Here is a 17,513-nt window from a genome sequence, read left to right as displayed (position 1 = left end):
GCCTAGCAGCTAAAGTCCTGGTCTTGAATGCTCCAGGATCCCATACGTGCACCAGTTCTAATCCCGATGGCCCCGCTTTCCATCCAGCTGCCTGCTTGTGGCCTGGGAAAGCAATCAAAGATGGTCTAAAGCCTTGGGACCTGCACCTGCATGGGAGATCCAGAAGAGGCTCTAGGCTCCTGGCTTAGGTTCGGCACAGCTCCTGCCATTGCAGTCACTTGAGGAATGAATCCTCAGATGGAAGATTTAAAAATAAATACATCTTTAAAAAATTAAATTAAAAACTGGGCCCAGTGCCATGGCTCAGTGGCTAAATTCCTGTCTTGTCAAGTACTGGGATCCCCTATGGCTGATGGTTCATGTCCCAGCTGATCCACTTCCCATCCAGCTCCCTGCTTGTAGCCTTGGGAAAGCAGTAGAGGATCCCAAAGTCTCAGGAGCCTGCACCTGCGTGGGAAATCCTGAAGAAGTTGCTGGCTCCTGGCTTTGGGTCAGCTCCCACCATCTTGGCCATTTGGGGAGTCAATTCTGGGATGAAAGATGTTTCTGTCTCTCTTTCTCTCCGTAAATTTGTCTTTCCAATAAAAACAAACAAATCTTTTTTTATAAAGATTTATTTTTATTATTTTTTTTATTGGAAAGGCGGATACACAGAGAGGAGAGACAGAGAGGAAGATCTTCCGTCCGATGATTCACTCCCCAAGTGAGCCGCAACGGCAGATGCTATGCCAGTCCGAAGCCAGGAGCCTCTTCCGGGTATCCCACGCGGGTGCAGGGTCCCAAAGCTTTGGGCCGTCCTCAACTGCTTTCCCGGGCCACAGGCAGGGAGCTGGAAGGGAAGCGGGGCTGCCGGGACTAGAACCGGCACGCATATGGGATCCCGGGTGGGCAAGGCGAGGACCTTAACCACTTGCGCCACCGCGCCGGGCCCTAAAAACAAACAAATCTTTAAAAAAAAAATAAAATTAACAGCAAAAAAAGAAACATAGGAAATCATGAGCTCAAATGGCTACGTCTCACACCAGGGGGCTTGTTTTAGAACCTTAATTTATATACACGATAACTTCGATTTTAACACAACTTGAAGGAAAACTCTCTGAAAGATGTACTAAACTCAAAGTACGTTGAACTAAAACACTTCTCTCCCTTTCCTTCCTTTCACCATCTCCTTTCCCTTTGTGACATCAAAGCTACCTTAGCAGTAGTTTTAAAATACTGAACTTCCTACAGGGATGCGCTCTGATACAACACAAACAGTGCATATAAGAATCCTTACGATAGTAAAGCTTAATGGTGACTTAACACACATCTTTTTAAAAACTACAGGAGAATCTTGACCAACACATTTTCTCTAGAAAGCAGTCATTTCGTTTTGCTTTCTAGACAGGGCAACCTGCACAGAGAAACAGCTTTTTGAATTGCTTCCCCAATACCAATGGTTCAATGATTCAAGCATCAGGCTGACATTGAGAACTTATATTTGATAATACAAGCTTTATTTTTAACTTAAGTAAAATAACATTAAAAAAATATGTAACATACTGATTCATCTTCGTCACTGTTTGTTCTGTCCGAGGAGTCTTTCTCTGAATCTTCTGACATCGCTTCCCGTGTTCGGCCTGAGGTTGCTTTTATTAGGTGGGTAGGCTGTAAAACAACGTCTAAGGAACTGATCTGATACCCTCTCCTTTTAAGCTGAAGGCGTTTATTACATTAAATGAGTACTCAAAATATACCCTATCTCAATGAACAGAGCCAACACGACTCTAAAAATGAAGTTACCGTACAGCTGAGCCAGTCTCCAGTGTCAAAGATTTGAAGGCATTTGCCATTACTACGTGAGAACGAGACAAACATCCCAATAGAAGACAAACCAAATAAGTCATTTAATTGAAAAAGAAGCTTCCAGAGTACACAACCAATGATTTCCATTCTGTATTTACAACTCAATAGCATGTAGCAGACAGGAAGCTGACAATGTCCCTTGAATATTAAAAGAAAAGGAAACCAAAGAAAAAATATTCAGGTAGCAAGATGGTGCAATCGAGTTAGAAAATTTTTCTTGAATTTTCAATTGCTCAAAAAGATTTAAATGACTGCTTTTCTCTTTATACAGTATTTTTAATATTATCCCGTAGATGCCTTGTCCTACTATTCAACTTACTGTTTATTATTCTTACTGAAATCAGAATCTACCAGAAGGATTGGGTTGGCGCTGAACATTACCCCTCCTAGGCAGGCGTCTTTCAGCACGGTTACCATGAAGACAGCAGAATAATCCACTTCCTTGTCAAGATTCTATCGTCTTGCGAAGATCAACACAACGTACCCATGTCAAACCCCTCTACAAACAAATAAACAGCTTCTGAGTGCAGTGTCCACTCAACAAATGGCAAGCCCCATAGCAACCAGAGAACGCTGCCTTCCGGGAGACACAAGTTTCGGCCTGGGGACCCCCATCCTAGGCAGTGCCCGCCTGGCACACCTCGTGGTTCCGTTCCGTCACGCCGCGGCGCTCCATGTGAGACACCCCAAGGTGCTGACACCCTCAACCCCTTGGACGCCCACCCGTCCCGTCCCTCGCGGAGCCGGCAAACGCCCACCCCGCGCGCCCCTCGCGCGCCCCAGCCACGGGCGCACCTGCTGCCTCCGAGCTCCCCTTCTCCAACACTTCACCTCCCGCCCTGAGGTGTCGCTGAGTGCCAGGAAGCCATCAGTGCAGGTTCTCCAGGAGATAGTCAGGGAAGGAATGCCACTGCGGCTGTTCTCCTTACCAGCCGTGCGTTTCCGGGGAAACGGACCCACTCGCGCGAGGCTTTGGGCTGCCCTCCCTGACCGACCGGCGCACAGGAGCCTGCGCGCAGGAAAGTCTGGGCAAACCGAGAACATTTGGAGTTTAGGACACTAAGGGAGGATGTAGGGGTGGGGCATGCAAAACAGCAGATTCTCCGTACTCTTCTGCATGTTTGTAAATTCCTTCTCAGAGGTGGCAGTGGCGCGCACAAACTTTAAAGGGAGATCGCTTGACTTTAACAAGGCGACCTTGCATGTCGTAATGGCAACTTTGAACTTGGACTTTGTAGTAGACTAGATTGAAAGGGTGTTGGTCTTCGTGACCAGAGCTCCGTTCTGCACGGTCATTTGTTAATAATCTTAAAATGTGGTATGTTAAAGAGTTGACGGAGGAAATAGATACCCGAGTGAATAACTTGGGAATTATCAGCTCGGAGACTCTTTAAATGTGAGAAGTTATTGATGGGTGTTTCGAACACTTATATTCAACATAGTTCACGTGTGTGCTTTGTCTCATCTAAGTAGATGTTATTTCTGTACAGCTCATTTTGAGTTCTCCTCCTCCCCGGGCCCCCAGCCAACTCGAGGTGTTGTGGATAATTTGAGACATTTGGAATAGATTTTCAAGTACAGTTGGGAAAAAAAAAATGTGTAACTATTGGATACCTACATACGGCATTAAATACGTGAGTTTTGTGATGTTCTAGAGACAGTATAGCAAATTTGAAAGTAGAATTCTGGGCAATGTTCTAGAACTTAAGCATGTAAATAGATTATTTAATTATTATTATTTAATTAATTATTATTTAATTATTAGACTTTCTAAGCTTTCCAAATAATTGATTTTGTTGAAATCATGAATTTAGAAACTGTATTTTCCTGATCTGATCTTGGCTTGACAAAATAGAACGTATATCAGACCGACCTCTCTTGAAAAAAGTTGCTTATAATTGATAGCTGTTGCTTGATATAACATACATTCATCTCTAAAAGTGACATGCACACGTAATCTTTATGTATGGGACATTTTTTCTGTTGCATTTTAAAAAAAGATTCATTTATTTTTTATTGGAAAGTAGGGTCAGATTAAGGAAGAGGAGAACCAGAGAGAAGTATCTTCTTGCATCTGCTGATGGCCAGAGCTGAACCGATCCAAAGCCAGGAGCCAGGAGCTTCTTCAGGTCTCCCACGTGGATGCAGGGTCCCAAGGCTTTGGGTCATCCTCTGCTGCTTTCACCAGCCACAATCAGGTAACTGGATGAGAAGTGCAACAGTTGGGACACCAATCGGTGCTCATATGGGATCCCAGCACCTGCAAGGTAAGGATTTAGTCATTGAGCCGACATGGTGGCCGTTTCTGTAACATTTTAATCGTGGTGGCAGGCCATTTGCTCCCAGTCGCTCAAAGTGAAACCTGAGAAATGAACTGACCAGGAATGAATGTCAGAATTGGGGTTTGAATCTTGTGATTTTTTTTTTAATCCAAATATTTATGGAATGATATGCCAAGTAACCCTTATACAGAAAATTTATCTTGGTATATCACAAAAACATTTCGAAATTTGACAAATTCTGAAAATCATGCTATTTCAGTACTTCAACAAATATTGAATGCATAGTATTTGTTAAAGTATCTTCCATATATATATATATATTTTTTTCTTTCCCCAGGGAACAAGACAGGTTATGTTCTAGTCAGAAAATAAACAAACAAAACAATAAGAATCATTTCCATGGTAACTGGTGTCAAGGGGAAAAAGGACCATTAATTGCTAGGGGTAGGTGAGCCTTGGGAGATTGCCCTTTCACAAGGAATGGCCAGGGAAGGCCTTTTGGACTAGGAGGCATTTGAGCTCAGGAGCGGAACCGTAGGACGTCCAAGGGAAGACCTTGGCAGGCAGTAGAAGCGCTGAATACGGAGACTGTGGGGGAATTTTTCTAATTGTCCAGGCAGTGCCATCTGGCCAAAATATAGCTGGGGATAGTACAGATTTATAAAAAAAGATTCCCTAAAGACCTGTTGTTTTCCAGGTACATTTTAAAATGATTTTCTTAAACACTTGCTCCTTTTTAGCTCTTCACTTTGATTTATTCTCCTATTTTGGACAGCCGTATGTCCTGGAAATGAAAGTCTGCCTTTAATTGTAAGTATGTCCTGGAGTAAACTTCTCCCAGTGGATTCTCTCAGTATGTGTCTTTGCTCATCGCTGTGATTTTTTTTTTAAGATTTTATTTTTATTTTTTTTTATTGGAAAGGCGGATATACAGAGAAGAAGATCTTCCGTAGGATGATTCACTCCCCAAGCGGCCCGGCCACAAGGACTGGAGCTATGCCGATCCGAAGCCAGGAGCCTCTTCCAGGTTTCCCACGCGGGTGCAGGGTCCCAAAGCTTTCGGCCTTCCTCGACTGCCTTCCCAGGCCACAGGCAGGGAGCAGGATGGGAAGCAGGGCTGCCAGGATTAGAACCGGCGCCCAAATGGGATCCTGGCACATGCAAAATGAGGACCTTAACCATCACTTAACCATCACTGTGATCTTACCAGAGAAGGGTCTGGAACAGACTCTGCTCTGGGTAGACTACAGCCATTTGGTTTTTTTCGCCCTTCAGGCACATGTACTCTAAAACTGCAGTGTAAAAGGCAAGCTAATGAAAATAGAGCAATCGGGCCCAGCATGATGGCCTAGTGGCTAAATCCTCACTCTTCATACATCACAATGCCACACGGACACAGGTTTGTATCCTGGTTGCTCCGCTTCCTATCCAACATCTTCTTCTCTCTCTCTTTCCTCTTTGAAAATCTGCCTTTCCAATAAAAACAAAAACTTAAAAAAAAAAAAAAAGAAAGCAGAGCAATAAAAGACATTCCAAACCACACCCCATTCAGTTACTTATAACATCATAGAAATTAGTAGCCAAGATAACTTTTTCACGTTTGGTCTGAGAAAGCCCTGACCGGAACCAAGGAGCCCCTGATGACCTGGCACCTTGATCTTCCTTGGACTAGATTAAGATGACCCATGGAGGACTAAACCTCTCAAACTGGTTCCAAATTCAGATCTCAAAGTCTGTTTCAGCCAGTTAGCCAAGATTCAGTTAATGGATAATGACCATAATGACAGGAAATTGATGTGTCAATCACATTAATTATATGTACCTGGAGACTACATGGAAGCAATGATTGCTGCTTCCTCCTTGTCAATGGCGAAGATGCCCTTACACGCTTAACAAATACCAGAATGAATCACCTCAATAAAAGAGAATGTGTTGGCTGGGAAGTGAGCTCCTGGCTCTTGCCTCAGCCAGCTCTGGCGTTGGAAAATCTCTGGCTCTCCCCTTTATAATTTTTCAATGGCAGAAATAGACAATGCATTCACATCAGGAGTTTGCTAGGTTATCTTCTATGGAAAAGCCACATTTAGCATTGTGAGATTATTTTTCTTGCTAATTCTTACACTTGGAGTACCTATTTGCAAAGAGGGTAGGAAAATCAAAAAGTTATACTAGACCTAACTCCACATCACACAGAAAACTATAGTACTGCTTCCATGTGTATTGTAAAAGTAGTTATCTTTTAACTGACAGGAACTTTACTCTGTTAGCTCTACCTTCAGACCAGAGAAGGTCTCCCCTAGAAACCGCTGAACTTACCTGGACAATAAGACGCTGAACTCTATGCTAGGTATATGCATGAATCCTAATTGAACTTCAACTGTGGTTATGCAGCAAGGTGGAGGAATCCACCATGGGGGGAGGGTTGTGGGAGGGGTAGGGAGAATCCCAGTGCCTACAAAACTGTATTACATAATACAATGTGATTAACAATAAAAAATTTTTTTTAAAAAAAGTAGTTGTCATACAACTAATCTTATTAGCTTGACTATTATTTTTATAAATTGATTTTGATGACAACTATCTTATTGTCTAGACATATTCCATTTATTATTAGAATATAGCAGTAAAAGTGCTTCTTTTTAGCAGCATTTTAGTAAATTCTGTCTTATTGGCAGGATTTGGGGAAATGTTCAAGAGCTCTGGACCTCCAAATTAAAACTTTTAGAAGAACCTCAGAATTCAGACGATTAAGTACTATATTATATGAATATGCCAAATTAGTACTAAAAAATCTGGATCGCAGCCTCTCAAGCAGTAACTGTCGTACAAACAAATGATCTGCATTAATGCAGGTTTCTGCTCCAGAAGACACTCTCCCGTGGGCAAACAGTACCATCCTTCTTAGGAGCAAGAGGGGCGGTGGTGTGCAACTGCACTTCCAATGCAGGAAGGAACATCCCATTGCTTTCAAGAAAAATTTTTCAAGATCCCTCTTTTCAACTTTATCCATACATATTTGGTCAGTAGTCCAGTTCAAATAATTTTTTATCTGTTTTGTCAGAAAATTGCCAATAATAAGAGCATTAAAACTTTTTTTTAAAAATTAAGGACTAGAATGGTGGTATATCGAGCTAATCTTCCACCGGTAGTACCAGTATCTCATACGGGCATCGTTCATGTCCTGGTGCCTCCATTTCTGATTCAGCCCCCTGCTTATGGCCTGGGAAAGCAATGAGGACAGCTCAAGTCCTTGGGCCCTTATATTCACGTGTGAGACCCAGTATCCTGGCTCCTGGATTCTGGCTTCAGATTAGATCAGCTATTTTGGGAGTCAACCAGCGGATATAAGACCTCTCTTTCTGTCATTCCTCTTTCTACAAAATCTACTTTTCAAATAAAAAAATTACATAAATATTTATTATTGTTATTTTTATTGCAAAGTCAGATATATATATATAGAGAGAGAGAGAAAGATTTTCCATCTGATGATTCACTCTCCAAGTGGCCACAAAGGCCGGTGCAGAGCTGATCCGAAGCCAAGAACAAGGAGTTCTTCCAGATCTCCCATGCAGGTGCGGGGTCCCCAGGCCTTGGGCCGTCCTCGACTGCTTTCTCAGGCCACAGGCAGGGAACTGGATGGGAAGCGGGGCTGCCAGGATTAGAACCGACGCCCATATGGGATTCTGGCACGTTCAAAGTGAGGACTTTAGCTGCTAAAGTGAGGACTGCACCACACCCCCGCCCCAAATAACATAAATCTTAAAAACAAACAGACAAAAAAAATGTTTCTTCTTTATTAAGAGTAAAACCAGAACTCAATGTGAACTGCAGGTTCTGTCATACTATCATCCTTATTGCAATACACACACATCTGGAAGTCAGTCTAGTACCCAGAAATAAGTGAGACAAAGATATCTGGAGGAATTCCATTTATTGTGGATGCTTTTCACAATATACTTTTATTGTAGCAATTATCAGTGAAAAATACCAAGTGTTGATAGGTTTTTATCAATGGCAGATTCACAGAACATGCTAGTCAGCTCGCAGTTTTACTTTCTTCACGATAACAGAGAATTGTAATAGAACAAACAAACAAGGAATTTGTTTTTCAAAAGATTCAATCCAAATGGAAGAACATTTTACCCCCAACTTTATTCCATCCAAACACCGGAAATAAAAGTTAGGCTTGACAATGTTCTTCTCAACTTTACACCTTCTGGAAAACTACATCCTGGCAATCAGGAGGAGCTATTGTTCAGAAGTTCAACATGGCAGTGTTACCTCACCATTGTCGTATTTCACACTTGGCTGTATTTCACTCCAGTGGCAGGAGTTCAGGCTAAATACGGCGCTTCATGTAAATTCTAGTCTATCTAAGACTAGACTAGACTAGACTGGTCATAGACTTCATGTCTACTCTGTCATGAGGGAATGATCTGTACAATCTTGGTGGCCCATGCTTGCCAAAAGCTAGAGAACTCATTTTTTTTTTTTTAAAAAAAAAACTGATATATGAAGAAAAGAGACTTTGAAAGGTGGAGATACCTCCTCGTGCCAGCCTACCTTGATGAGTTCTCCTGGGAGAATCCTGTTGATAAGAATATCAACAGTTTCCTTGGGAAACTCTTGGTGTGCTAGGAATTAGGGTAAAAACCATTCTGGTTAACTCAGCTGAGGTATGAATTTATATAACTATAACACAGAGATAGGTCCAGAGAGGATATTTTGCCAAAACATTGGTGCAATTTTTCAACATCTATATTGAAGAATAACAACTTCTAACCTAAAATAAGACCTAATATCTGAATTCTGTGTTTTGTAAAAGCAGTAAGTCAATAAAGACTCACTAGTAAACTAATATATAACTAGGAAAACTTAAATATATTTTATGGGATTGACAAATTATCAACCTATGACAAGTACCAATGACTAATAAAGGTTTAAAAAAAAAGATGAATTAAAAAATTTCAGAGTATATATATATAAATGGAAGCATTATTATGCTTCCAAATACTGGATTGTGCTCATTTTATCTCTTTTATTTCCAGACTTCAGCAAGCTGTGTAACACTGATACTCAAGTGCTTGCCCTCGACGTTGAGAAGGTAAGGACCTTAGATATCATTTCTGCCAACCTCTTACAAACTTTGCTATGAAAAAGCAGATTGTGAGTCTGGTCCAGATAGTAGATTTAATAAAATTTACACTGGACTTCAAGATTGCTTTTCATTATAAACTAAATACTATGTCTTATAGAAGATTTCCACTTGTTTTGACACTTCTACTCTCTCTCTTTTTTCAATATACAGGTCATTGGACATTGAAAACATACCCACCTGCCATGTTTTTATTGGCAAATATAAAACATTAATATAATATTGTGATTTAATTTTTGTTAAAGAGCTGTGATATTAACTAGTTACAAGGACATACTACTTAATACAGCCATCTACTACATTAAAAAAGCACTCTATCGTTAGCGTGTTTGTATATGTTTATGTACTTATGCACATCATTGAGTGAGACTGTGGTTCAGGCTACTAAAACTACCAAAGAAATCCACAAAGCAACCAATCTAAAAAAAATCAGTACCACTGTAAGCTACCATATTAATCCAATTTAGGTATGCATCCGCATGAAACAAAGTAAATACTTCAACAGTACATCTTTCTTTTCAAGACAATCATTATTGCCATATATAAAATCGGAAATGGGTTACTTTCAGAGAGAGTTACAATTGCCTACTAAGATAATTTCTTCCATGCTTTATTCTAAAGTGCAGAAACAACATGACTTCTGAATTTCAAAGAAACTATGGTTGGTTTTTCTAGGTGCTGCACACATTCGCCGGGCAATTTTAAACTTGAATCTCCTTGTATTGATGATCAATGTGGCTGGTGTCACTGTTCAGAGAGGATTCTGATGCTCAGTAGCAAAGTCTATTTCACAGCATGGGTTTCTTTGGAAACAGGCTCCTGTGCAAAGGCAGTACTTTACCATGAACATCTCTAGACTGTGATTATTAAATATAATGACAATATACATGGCTCTACTGGGATATTGTAACATAAAACAAAAGAAAAGGAACCCAATTTAGTAAATTAACATAAATAGAAAACAGAGCAAATTAGCCCTCTGCAATTGAGCTGGTCCAGGGTCTTGAGTGTGAGTTCTTTCTTGAGTTGTCTCAAACCTGTTAAGAGAAGAGAACTTTAAATCTGCTGTCTACAATTCTTTAGCCAGATGGCTTTTGTCAGCATAAAAAGGGGCAGATTGTACTTAGGGCACAAACATTGTTTGAAAAAGCAGGATATGATCTTTCATTCTAGCCTTTCTTCTGTTGATTTTTTTCACCTTCTTTGTTTCTCCTCTATGTTCCCTCCTCCTATCTGGACCATCAGATAGAATCTTATTTTTTTTTTAATGCATTAGCATGCAATGTAGTATGCATTACAAAAATAGGAACACGTGTACTAATTAACCCAGTGAAGGCCATGTTAGTATACCACAGTGAACAGAATGCTCACCCTTAGTCTTCTCTCATTCTCATCAAACACCCTTTGCTCAAACACCTGTTGCTCTCACACCCTTATTCATGGGCTAATCTGCTCTACACTCCTAGTCTTCCTCATCAAGCCAGTGGTTAACAATACTTGATGAGGTAATAACACCAACACCAACATTGGATGTATATCCATTTGCAAATGTGCTCTGTCATTTTCATTTCAATGGAACGATAGCCCTCTGCACCACAAAGTCAAATGCGCTTGCCATGCCATTGTTCCATGGCCTTAGATTTGGTCTCAACCCCGAATGCTCTTAAGAGGGGCTTCTGTCTCTAGAACTCTAAGTTGACTACAAAGAAGCCCGTACCATTTTTTTATTGCTGGCCTCTGATTTCTTTCTTTTTCGTTTTTCCTCTTTCAGAGGAAAGCACTGTGTCTTTTAGTTGAAATGGGAAAAGGATACAAGTGGGATAGGAATTAGCTCCTCAGAGGACAAGCTATCCTACTGATGATCTGAGCATTGTTTTAGATATTGTTCAATGTCCCATTTCTTAAGAAATGGCGTATCCCCAATGCTGAGACCGAAAAGTGAAGGACCCCATGCATGCTCATTCATTAAGGTGGTCAACAGCATTATATTTTCAGGTACTGTTTTGATTTTTGGTCATGGCAAGCCAGAGTCTGAGGGTGCTGAAAATGGCAATGTAATCTCCTAGAATGGGCTCAGAAAACAAACTGGAAATAAAGTCATTTTTCCTAAGTGATCATCAAATGACAATGGAGCCTGGCTGGGACTTCCTAATGAAAGACATACACTATGCCTTCCAGCCTTTTGTTGCCAACCTTCGAAACTCTGTGATGGATCTACAGCATCTTATTGGGCAACTTTCCAAGGGCTGTGCCTCCGCGACAAACCTGCAATGCCAAAGGTTCCATGAATGTTTCCTTTCACACATTCTACCAGTAGTTGATGCCCAAGCAAAGGTGTGTTGGCCAGAGGCAGGTCTCATTTGCCCCCAGGTAGGAGATGGCAGGTAGGAGATAGCAAAACATATCTCTGAAGTATCAGTCTTCCAAGCAGATTACCTTAGTAGGGGAAGTGACCTTGTCCACAGATTGCTTTTCCCAGAGGTTCCGCTTGCCAGATACATCGCCTGGCCTCAGGTCCTAATGAAGAGAAAACAGAAGCAGCATATAGGAAGGTGGCCTTTTATATTTTCTGGCAAGTTCTAAATGAATTGCCCCTACTATGTTCGTTTGAATAGATTGATCATTTAATACACCCCGGTGAACTGAGACAGATAGAAGTGAGCCATTATAAAGACCTTCGCCTTTTTCTGATGATACAAAAAGGAAGTGGAACTCCATAGAGCATTTGGGTCCCTGTCCTTCACCAACCACTTACGTGTTTCTTATTCGGTGAAAATGGAAAGCCCGCATATTGAAAATGGGTAGCCCATATTGGAAGTGAATAGAGCAGGCCTTATTTTCAAGCAATTCATTTGGCGTTTGATAAGCATTTCACACCTGTACAATAACGGCAGCTGCCCTGCTCTGTCCCTATTCACATCTCAGGGAGGGCACCTGCCATGTGTGTGTTCACTGGTGGCCTACTGTCCCCAATCCTCCCATGGAATGAAATTTTAATGTCCTGTATGGTAATAACCTAATTAGCACATTCTTCCCATCACATTACCTAGAGTTTTGTTTGCTTGTTTGTTTTGTTTTTTCCTCCAAATCAATTGTTTGCATTGGAATCACTGGACTAGGAGAAAGGGTTGACCAAATTTGACATTTTTTCTAAGTGCACTTCCCTCACACTAAAATTCTACAAATCATTTTGGGTTTCCTGAGGGTTAAGTAGGGGATTCTGAGTGGAATGCAGAAATACACATTAATCACAAATTGCACCCACAAGAGAAACAGACAGTTGATGGCATATGTAATACCATGTGGAAATCTTGAGAAGGAAACACGAATGTGATGGGTAACAATTATGCAATTTTAAAGTTTTATTTACTAACTCATAATTAATTTTATTTGGATGAGGGTTCTAGTTTCTCTTTCCATTTACTTTTCTTCCAGCATTTTCTTATATTAGCATTTGGCAAAAGGTGGTTTATGGAAAATAAATGTGTTTTGCTAACATAACATGCTTATTTTGGCAAACCATTTTTCGTTAGGAAGGCAAAACTAATAAGAGTTGTATTTATTCATGGATATCAATCTAAGTGAGCACAGTTCGAATACAGAGTGTTGAACTCTCTGTTAGATGGCCCCATGTCAATTTTGTATTTGCCTTTGTCTTAATGAGTTTCTGGATTGCTTCAGAAATCCTGATACAAATTCCTGATACAAAGCAGCAACATTGTTTTTGAAGAAGTCAGTTCCATTTGCCAATGTTGTAAAAAGCTGCCACATTGTCTAGGGGACCATCTTAAAGTTTTGGAAACTACAATTAGGAACTTGTTGATAGAAGTTTCTGGAAAGTGGCTATTGTCACTTTCTTTATTTCAATCATAGAGACAATATTTTTCTTTCACATGCATATTTTTCTGCCTAAGAAAACAGATTACATTTCCTTGAGATCCTGCCTATGAGTTATTAAGAGTTAAAGGAGTTGGCTCTAAGACAATACGAATATCCAAACTGCGAGTTGGCATTTTAATTCAAGCGGAAAATAGAAATAAATTACCTGCCCAGACAACATTTTAGATAAAGACCCACTTAGAAGAGGAAGGAGAAATCAAGGCAGGAGAAGCAGTTTTCCAGTCAACCAAAGATCAAAGAGTGAAGTGAAGAAGTCAGCTGAGAAAGACATGTTAAACAGGAAAGACAAATTAGCTTTTCAATACGTGTAACACATAGACACAGTGAAAAACAAGTAAGCCGCAGTAGTCGGAATTAAATTTCAGTTACAAAATGACTCCAAAATCCCCCTGGATTCTACCTACAAATAGCAATAGGTGTTCCAATAAAGGAGTCAGCACAAAGCAAGGTTTTATTTGAAATATGTTCATGTTAGGAGGGTCCTGAAATATTTATTTGAGTATTTATTTTGGCTGCTTTGAGCAGTATAACTATCAGTCTACATGAAAATAATTTCATAACGACTGATAGATGATTTTTCTCTTTAGGGAGGGTTTTTGTTTGTTTTGTTTTTAAATACTTGGACCCTCTTCCACTGCTTTCCTAGGTGCTTTTATCCAGGAGGTGGACTGGCAGTGGAGCAACCAGGATTAGAAAAAGCATTCCTGGAATTCTGGCATTGCAGGTGGCAATTTAAACTGCTATGCTCTAATACTGGCTCCTCTAGGGTCCAGTGATGTGGCCTCGCGGCTAAAGTCCTTGCCTTGGACGGTGCCGGTTCTAATCCCAGTAGCCCCATTTCCCATCCAGCTCCCTGCTTGTGGCCTGGGAAAGCAGTGGTTCCTGGCTTCGGATCAGCACAATACCAGCCGTTGCACGAGTGAATCACTGGATGGAAGATCTCTATCTCTCCTCCTCTCTGTATATCTGGCTTTGCAATAAAAATAAATCTTTGAAAAAGTAATAATAAATAAAAAATAAATACTGGCTCCTCCAGTGAGCTTCATTCCCGTGAATTACTCTCCTCCTTGGGATTTTACTGGCTGAGGACCATTTTGTTGAAATGAATTTGCTCTGAGCTTGTGTGAATGCCTTCAAGCTGCACATCTGCAAGCACACACTTCATTTTCCCCTCTACTCACTCATGCCGTGGAACACAAGCAATGGACCAACACCAAACCAGAGGCCACATTTAGAGGCATGTTATTTACTGTCACTTCTAGGTAATCTGACACTTTGAGATCAAGGTTAGGCTGGCCAAAATCCCAAGGGTGTTAAGCTCAGATGCCTGCCATAAAGGACCAAACTTGAAACACAAATGTCTGAAGAGCTGTGATGCAAGAAAATAGGAAAAGGAGGGCATCAACAATCTCAAGAGCATGTACGTAGCTCTAGAGCTTAAAATGTCTACATTATAATTTTTAAAAGGAAAATAAAACACAGCAAATGGGTCAAATTACACAGATCTTACATGCAAGCTCCTAATGCCAAACCCTGTAGACAAGACTGCTTTCATAAATTGCCATCCCTGGCTTTCTCTTCCTGCCAACCTTTATACACCTGCAGGGTCCTTCGAGCACATTTTTCCATTGCTGATACTAGCCTCCTTTTCTTCTTGGACCCATAGGATCCATGAATTACTCTCTTGTCTTGCTGAGTTCCAAGTCATATCTCTCAAGAAGACTATCACGTTGCTATGCATACTTTCGACATTGCTGTGGAGCCCTAAATATAGGTGATTACTATGACCGGAATGTGTACAAACTTGATGTTGCTTAATAAGTACACTCAAACTCATACTCCTAACATGAATAATACATCATTTTCTTCTCGTCTGATTCTTACTCAGGAAGGCACACTATTCCACAACATTAGGTGGAGAAAAAAAACGATCAAAATCAATATCAACTTCTACATTTTCTATCTTCCAGGCAATAATTTAGGAAATCACTTAATGGTAGGTGAAGCAGACGACGGTTCTGGAAGCTCCTTGCCATGACACTTTGGTCATGCCATTTTGGGGGGAGTTGTCTAAACCCAATGGCAAAAATGCTTTAGGAGGTGAAGAAATCTTGGCACAGAATTTAGGGTTTTTAATTCTTCTATTCAGATGACAATCAGATCACAGTAGGCTTATCAGTCAGAGTATTGATAAGAATATTGATCCTGTGCAAAATGCATGGGTGTGATCCAGGGCAGAAATGGGATGGGTCACAAACACTGTACAGATGACAAACTCGTTATGTTTTCCAGCCATGTGACATATTAACTTATCTCTCTCTCCTTATCCCCGCTATCTCGGGAGTTCTTCCGGGAATCCATGAACTTCATATGTATGTTTTGAAGGAAAGGTTGCTTATATTTCACGAGTTTTTAAAAAATGTCCAGTATTCGAAAAGGTTGATAATTGTTGATAATTGTTGAAAAGGTTGATGAGGTCTGGAATCGTAAAGTTTATATAAAATGCCACTTACGTCATTTATTTTTATTGTACTTTGACCCTTGGCTAAGGACAAGTATGAAAACTGGATTTTTTTAAAATAAGATTGATTTTATCTTTATTGGAAAGGCAGAGCTACAGAGAGAAGAAGAGACACGGAGAGAAAGATCCTCCATCAACTGGTTTGCTCCCCAAATGTCAGCGATGACTGGAGCTGAGCCAACCCAGAGCCAGGAGCCAGGAGCTTCTTCTTGGTCTCCCATGTGGGTGCAGGAGCCCAAGGACTCGAGCCATCCGCTGCTGCTTTGCAGGCCACAAGCAGAGAGCTGGATAACAAGTGCAGTTACCAGCCGCACCACAGGTGAACGCTTACTCTACTATGCCATGGCACAGACCCCAAACCTGTTTTTAAAAATAGTTTATTCTTTTATGCTATACTAAAATCAGAACTGTGAAACATGAGGCATTCAAGAATACATATCTTTTGGGTACAGTGTCTGCCCTTAACTGTCTCCTATAATAGGCCCCCTTATATGGGTTAATCAGATGGGGGAAAGTTTTTTTTTTTCTTTCAGTATATAAAGGTTTTTAAAACTGTAAATAGGGTTTTGCATTTTACATCTTGTGAGTTGTTATGCAAAGAATATAGGCTGAATAGATGGCACACAGAATGATAACTTAAGAAGGACATGTAAACATTTGCATTGTAAACACTTTTTTTTTCTTTTTGAAGAAGATGACACAACTGAATAACTTTGAAGATTACTTAGGTAGCCAACAAATACAAGTGCCACTGTTCAACGGCACAGGGACCAACAATTTGGAAAGTTTCCTTCTAGCAAGTGAGGTGAAGGAAGTTGCCTCTCAGAACCCTTGGACACCAATCAAGTAACAAAGGCCAACTTCACAAAGAAACTCAGCAATGCATAGCAGGGAGTTTAATCATGTGTTTTGCTCTAACAGTAAATGTAAGGCGATGATCACACTTCAAGGTATTTTGAAAAGTTCACGGAACATGAATATTATGCAAGAAAGAGACTACACGTGGATTTGTTTCGCAATGAATTAATGCTTTCATTTCACTTGCCATGAACTTTTTCAAGTACCCTGCAAAATGCAATGCAAAGACTGACAAGAGTATTTTGGGCCTGATGTAATGGATCAATTGGCTCATCCTCCCCCTTCAAGTGCCGGAATCCCTTATGTGCATCTGTTTGTGTCCTGGTTGCTCCACTTCCCATCCAGCTCCCTGCTAGTGGCCTGAAAAAGCAGCAGAGGATGGCCCAAAGCTTGGGACCCTGCACCCATGTGAGAGAACTAGAAGAAGCCCCTGGCTCCTGGCTCTGAATCAGTTCAGCTCCGGCCACTCCTGCCATGTGGAGGGGAACAAGTGGATAGAGAATCTTTATCTGTCTCTCCTCTCTGTCAACCTGCCTTTCCAATAAAAATAAATCTTTTTTTTTAAAGAAGTATTTTTATAGTAGAATACCTAGGCTTAGTAAACTTTAAAAAAAAGCTAATCCAAAATAGCATTCAGGTCAGTTTTTCCAGTTTCTAGCTTTGCTGTGTGTGTTTTTAACAGTTTTTCTTTGGAGATGTTGAAAACAAAATTGCAGTAGTTATTTAAACAACTGTTTAGTAACTGCATTTTTGTTCCAAGTTTTAAAAATTAGGTAAATAGGAAATATGGGTTTCAAAATAGCCAGCATACACATTCTTTGGGAGCAAGTGTTCTTGACAGAGATATACCCAAACTAACTTAACATTAAATGTTCAGATTTCTGTCTATAGTTTATCGAATAGAAGCTAAACAAAAAGGCCGGGAAAAATACATCAATCTGAACAGCCTCAA

General features: G+C 40.5%; 2 protein-coding genes across 4 annotated transcripts in view; both read right to left on the bottom strand.

The window, feature by feature from the left end:
- AGBL3 (AGBL carboxypeptidase 3) overlaps positions 1-1,602 on the bottom strand; it is a 50,039-nt gene extending 48,437 nt beyond the window's left edge. The window contains exon 1 of the mRNA XM_041002126.1: positions 1,543-1,602. Within this exon, the coding sequence (XP_040858060.1) occupies positions 1,543-1,602 (60 nt within the window). The remainder of the gene's footprint in view (positions 1-1,542) is intronic.
- A 7,026-nt stretch (positions 1,603-8,628) lies between these two features.
- The window catches only part of CALD1 (caldesmon 1), a 171,985-nt gene continuing 163,100 nt past the window's right edge, over positions 8,629-17,513 (bottom strand). For all 3 annotated transcript variants that reach the window (XM_041002083.1, XM_041002084.1, XM_041002085.1), the window contains 2 exons: positions 11,719-11,799; positions 8,629-10,319 (listed from right to left, as the gene is read on the bottom strand). In XM_041002083.1, coding sequence (XP_040858017.1) covers positions 10,314-10,319; positions 11,719-11,799 — 87 coding nt within the window. In that variant the 3' untranslated portion in view covers positions 8,629-10,313. The remainder of the gene's footprint in view (positions 10,320-11,718; positions 11,800-17,513) is intronic.

This window comes from Ochotona curzoniae, unplaced genomic scaffold, assembly GCF_017591425.1.
Source record: "Ochotona curzoniae isolate NIBS_2020 unplaced genomic scaffold, NIBS_Ocur_1.0 scaffold_2476, whole genome shotgun sequence".
In the NCBI taxonomy this organism is placed as follows: domain Eukaryota; kingdom Metazoa; phylum Chordata; class Mammalia; order Lagomorpha; family Ochotonidae; genus Ochotona; species Ochotona curzoniae.
Note: the sequence above shows the minus strand (reverse complement) of the source record. Positions and strands in the feature narration are given on the sequence as shown.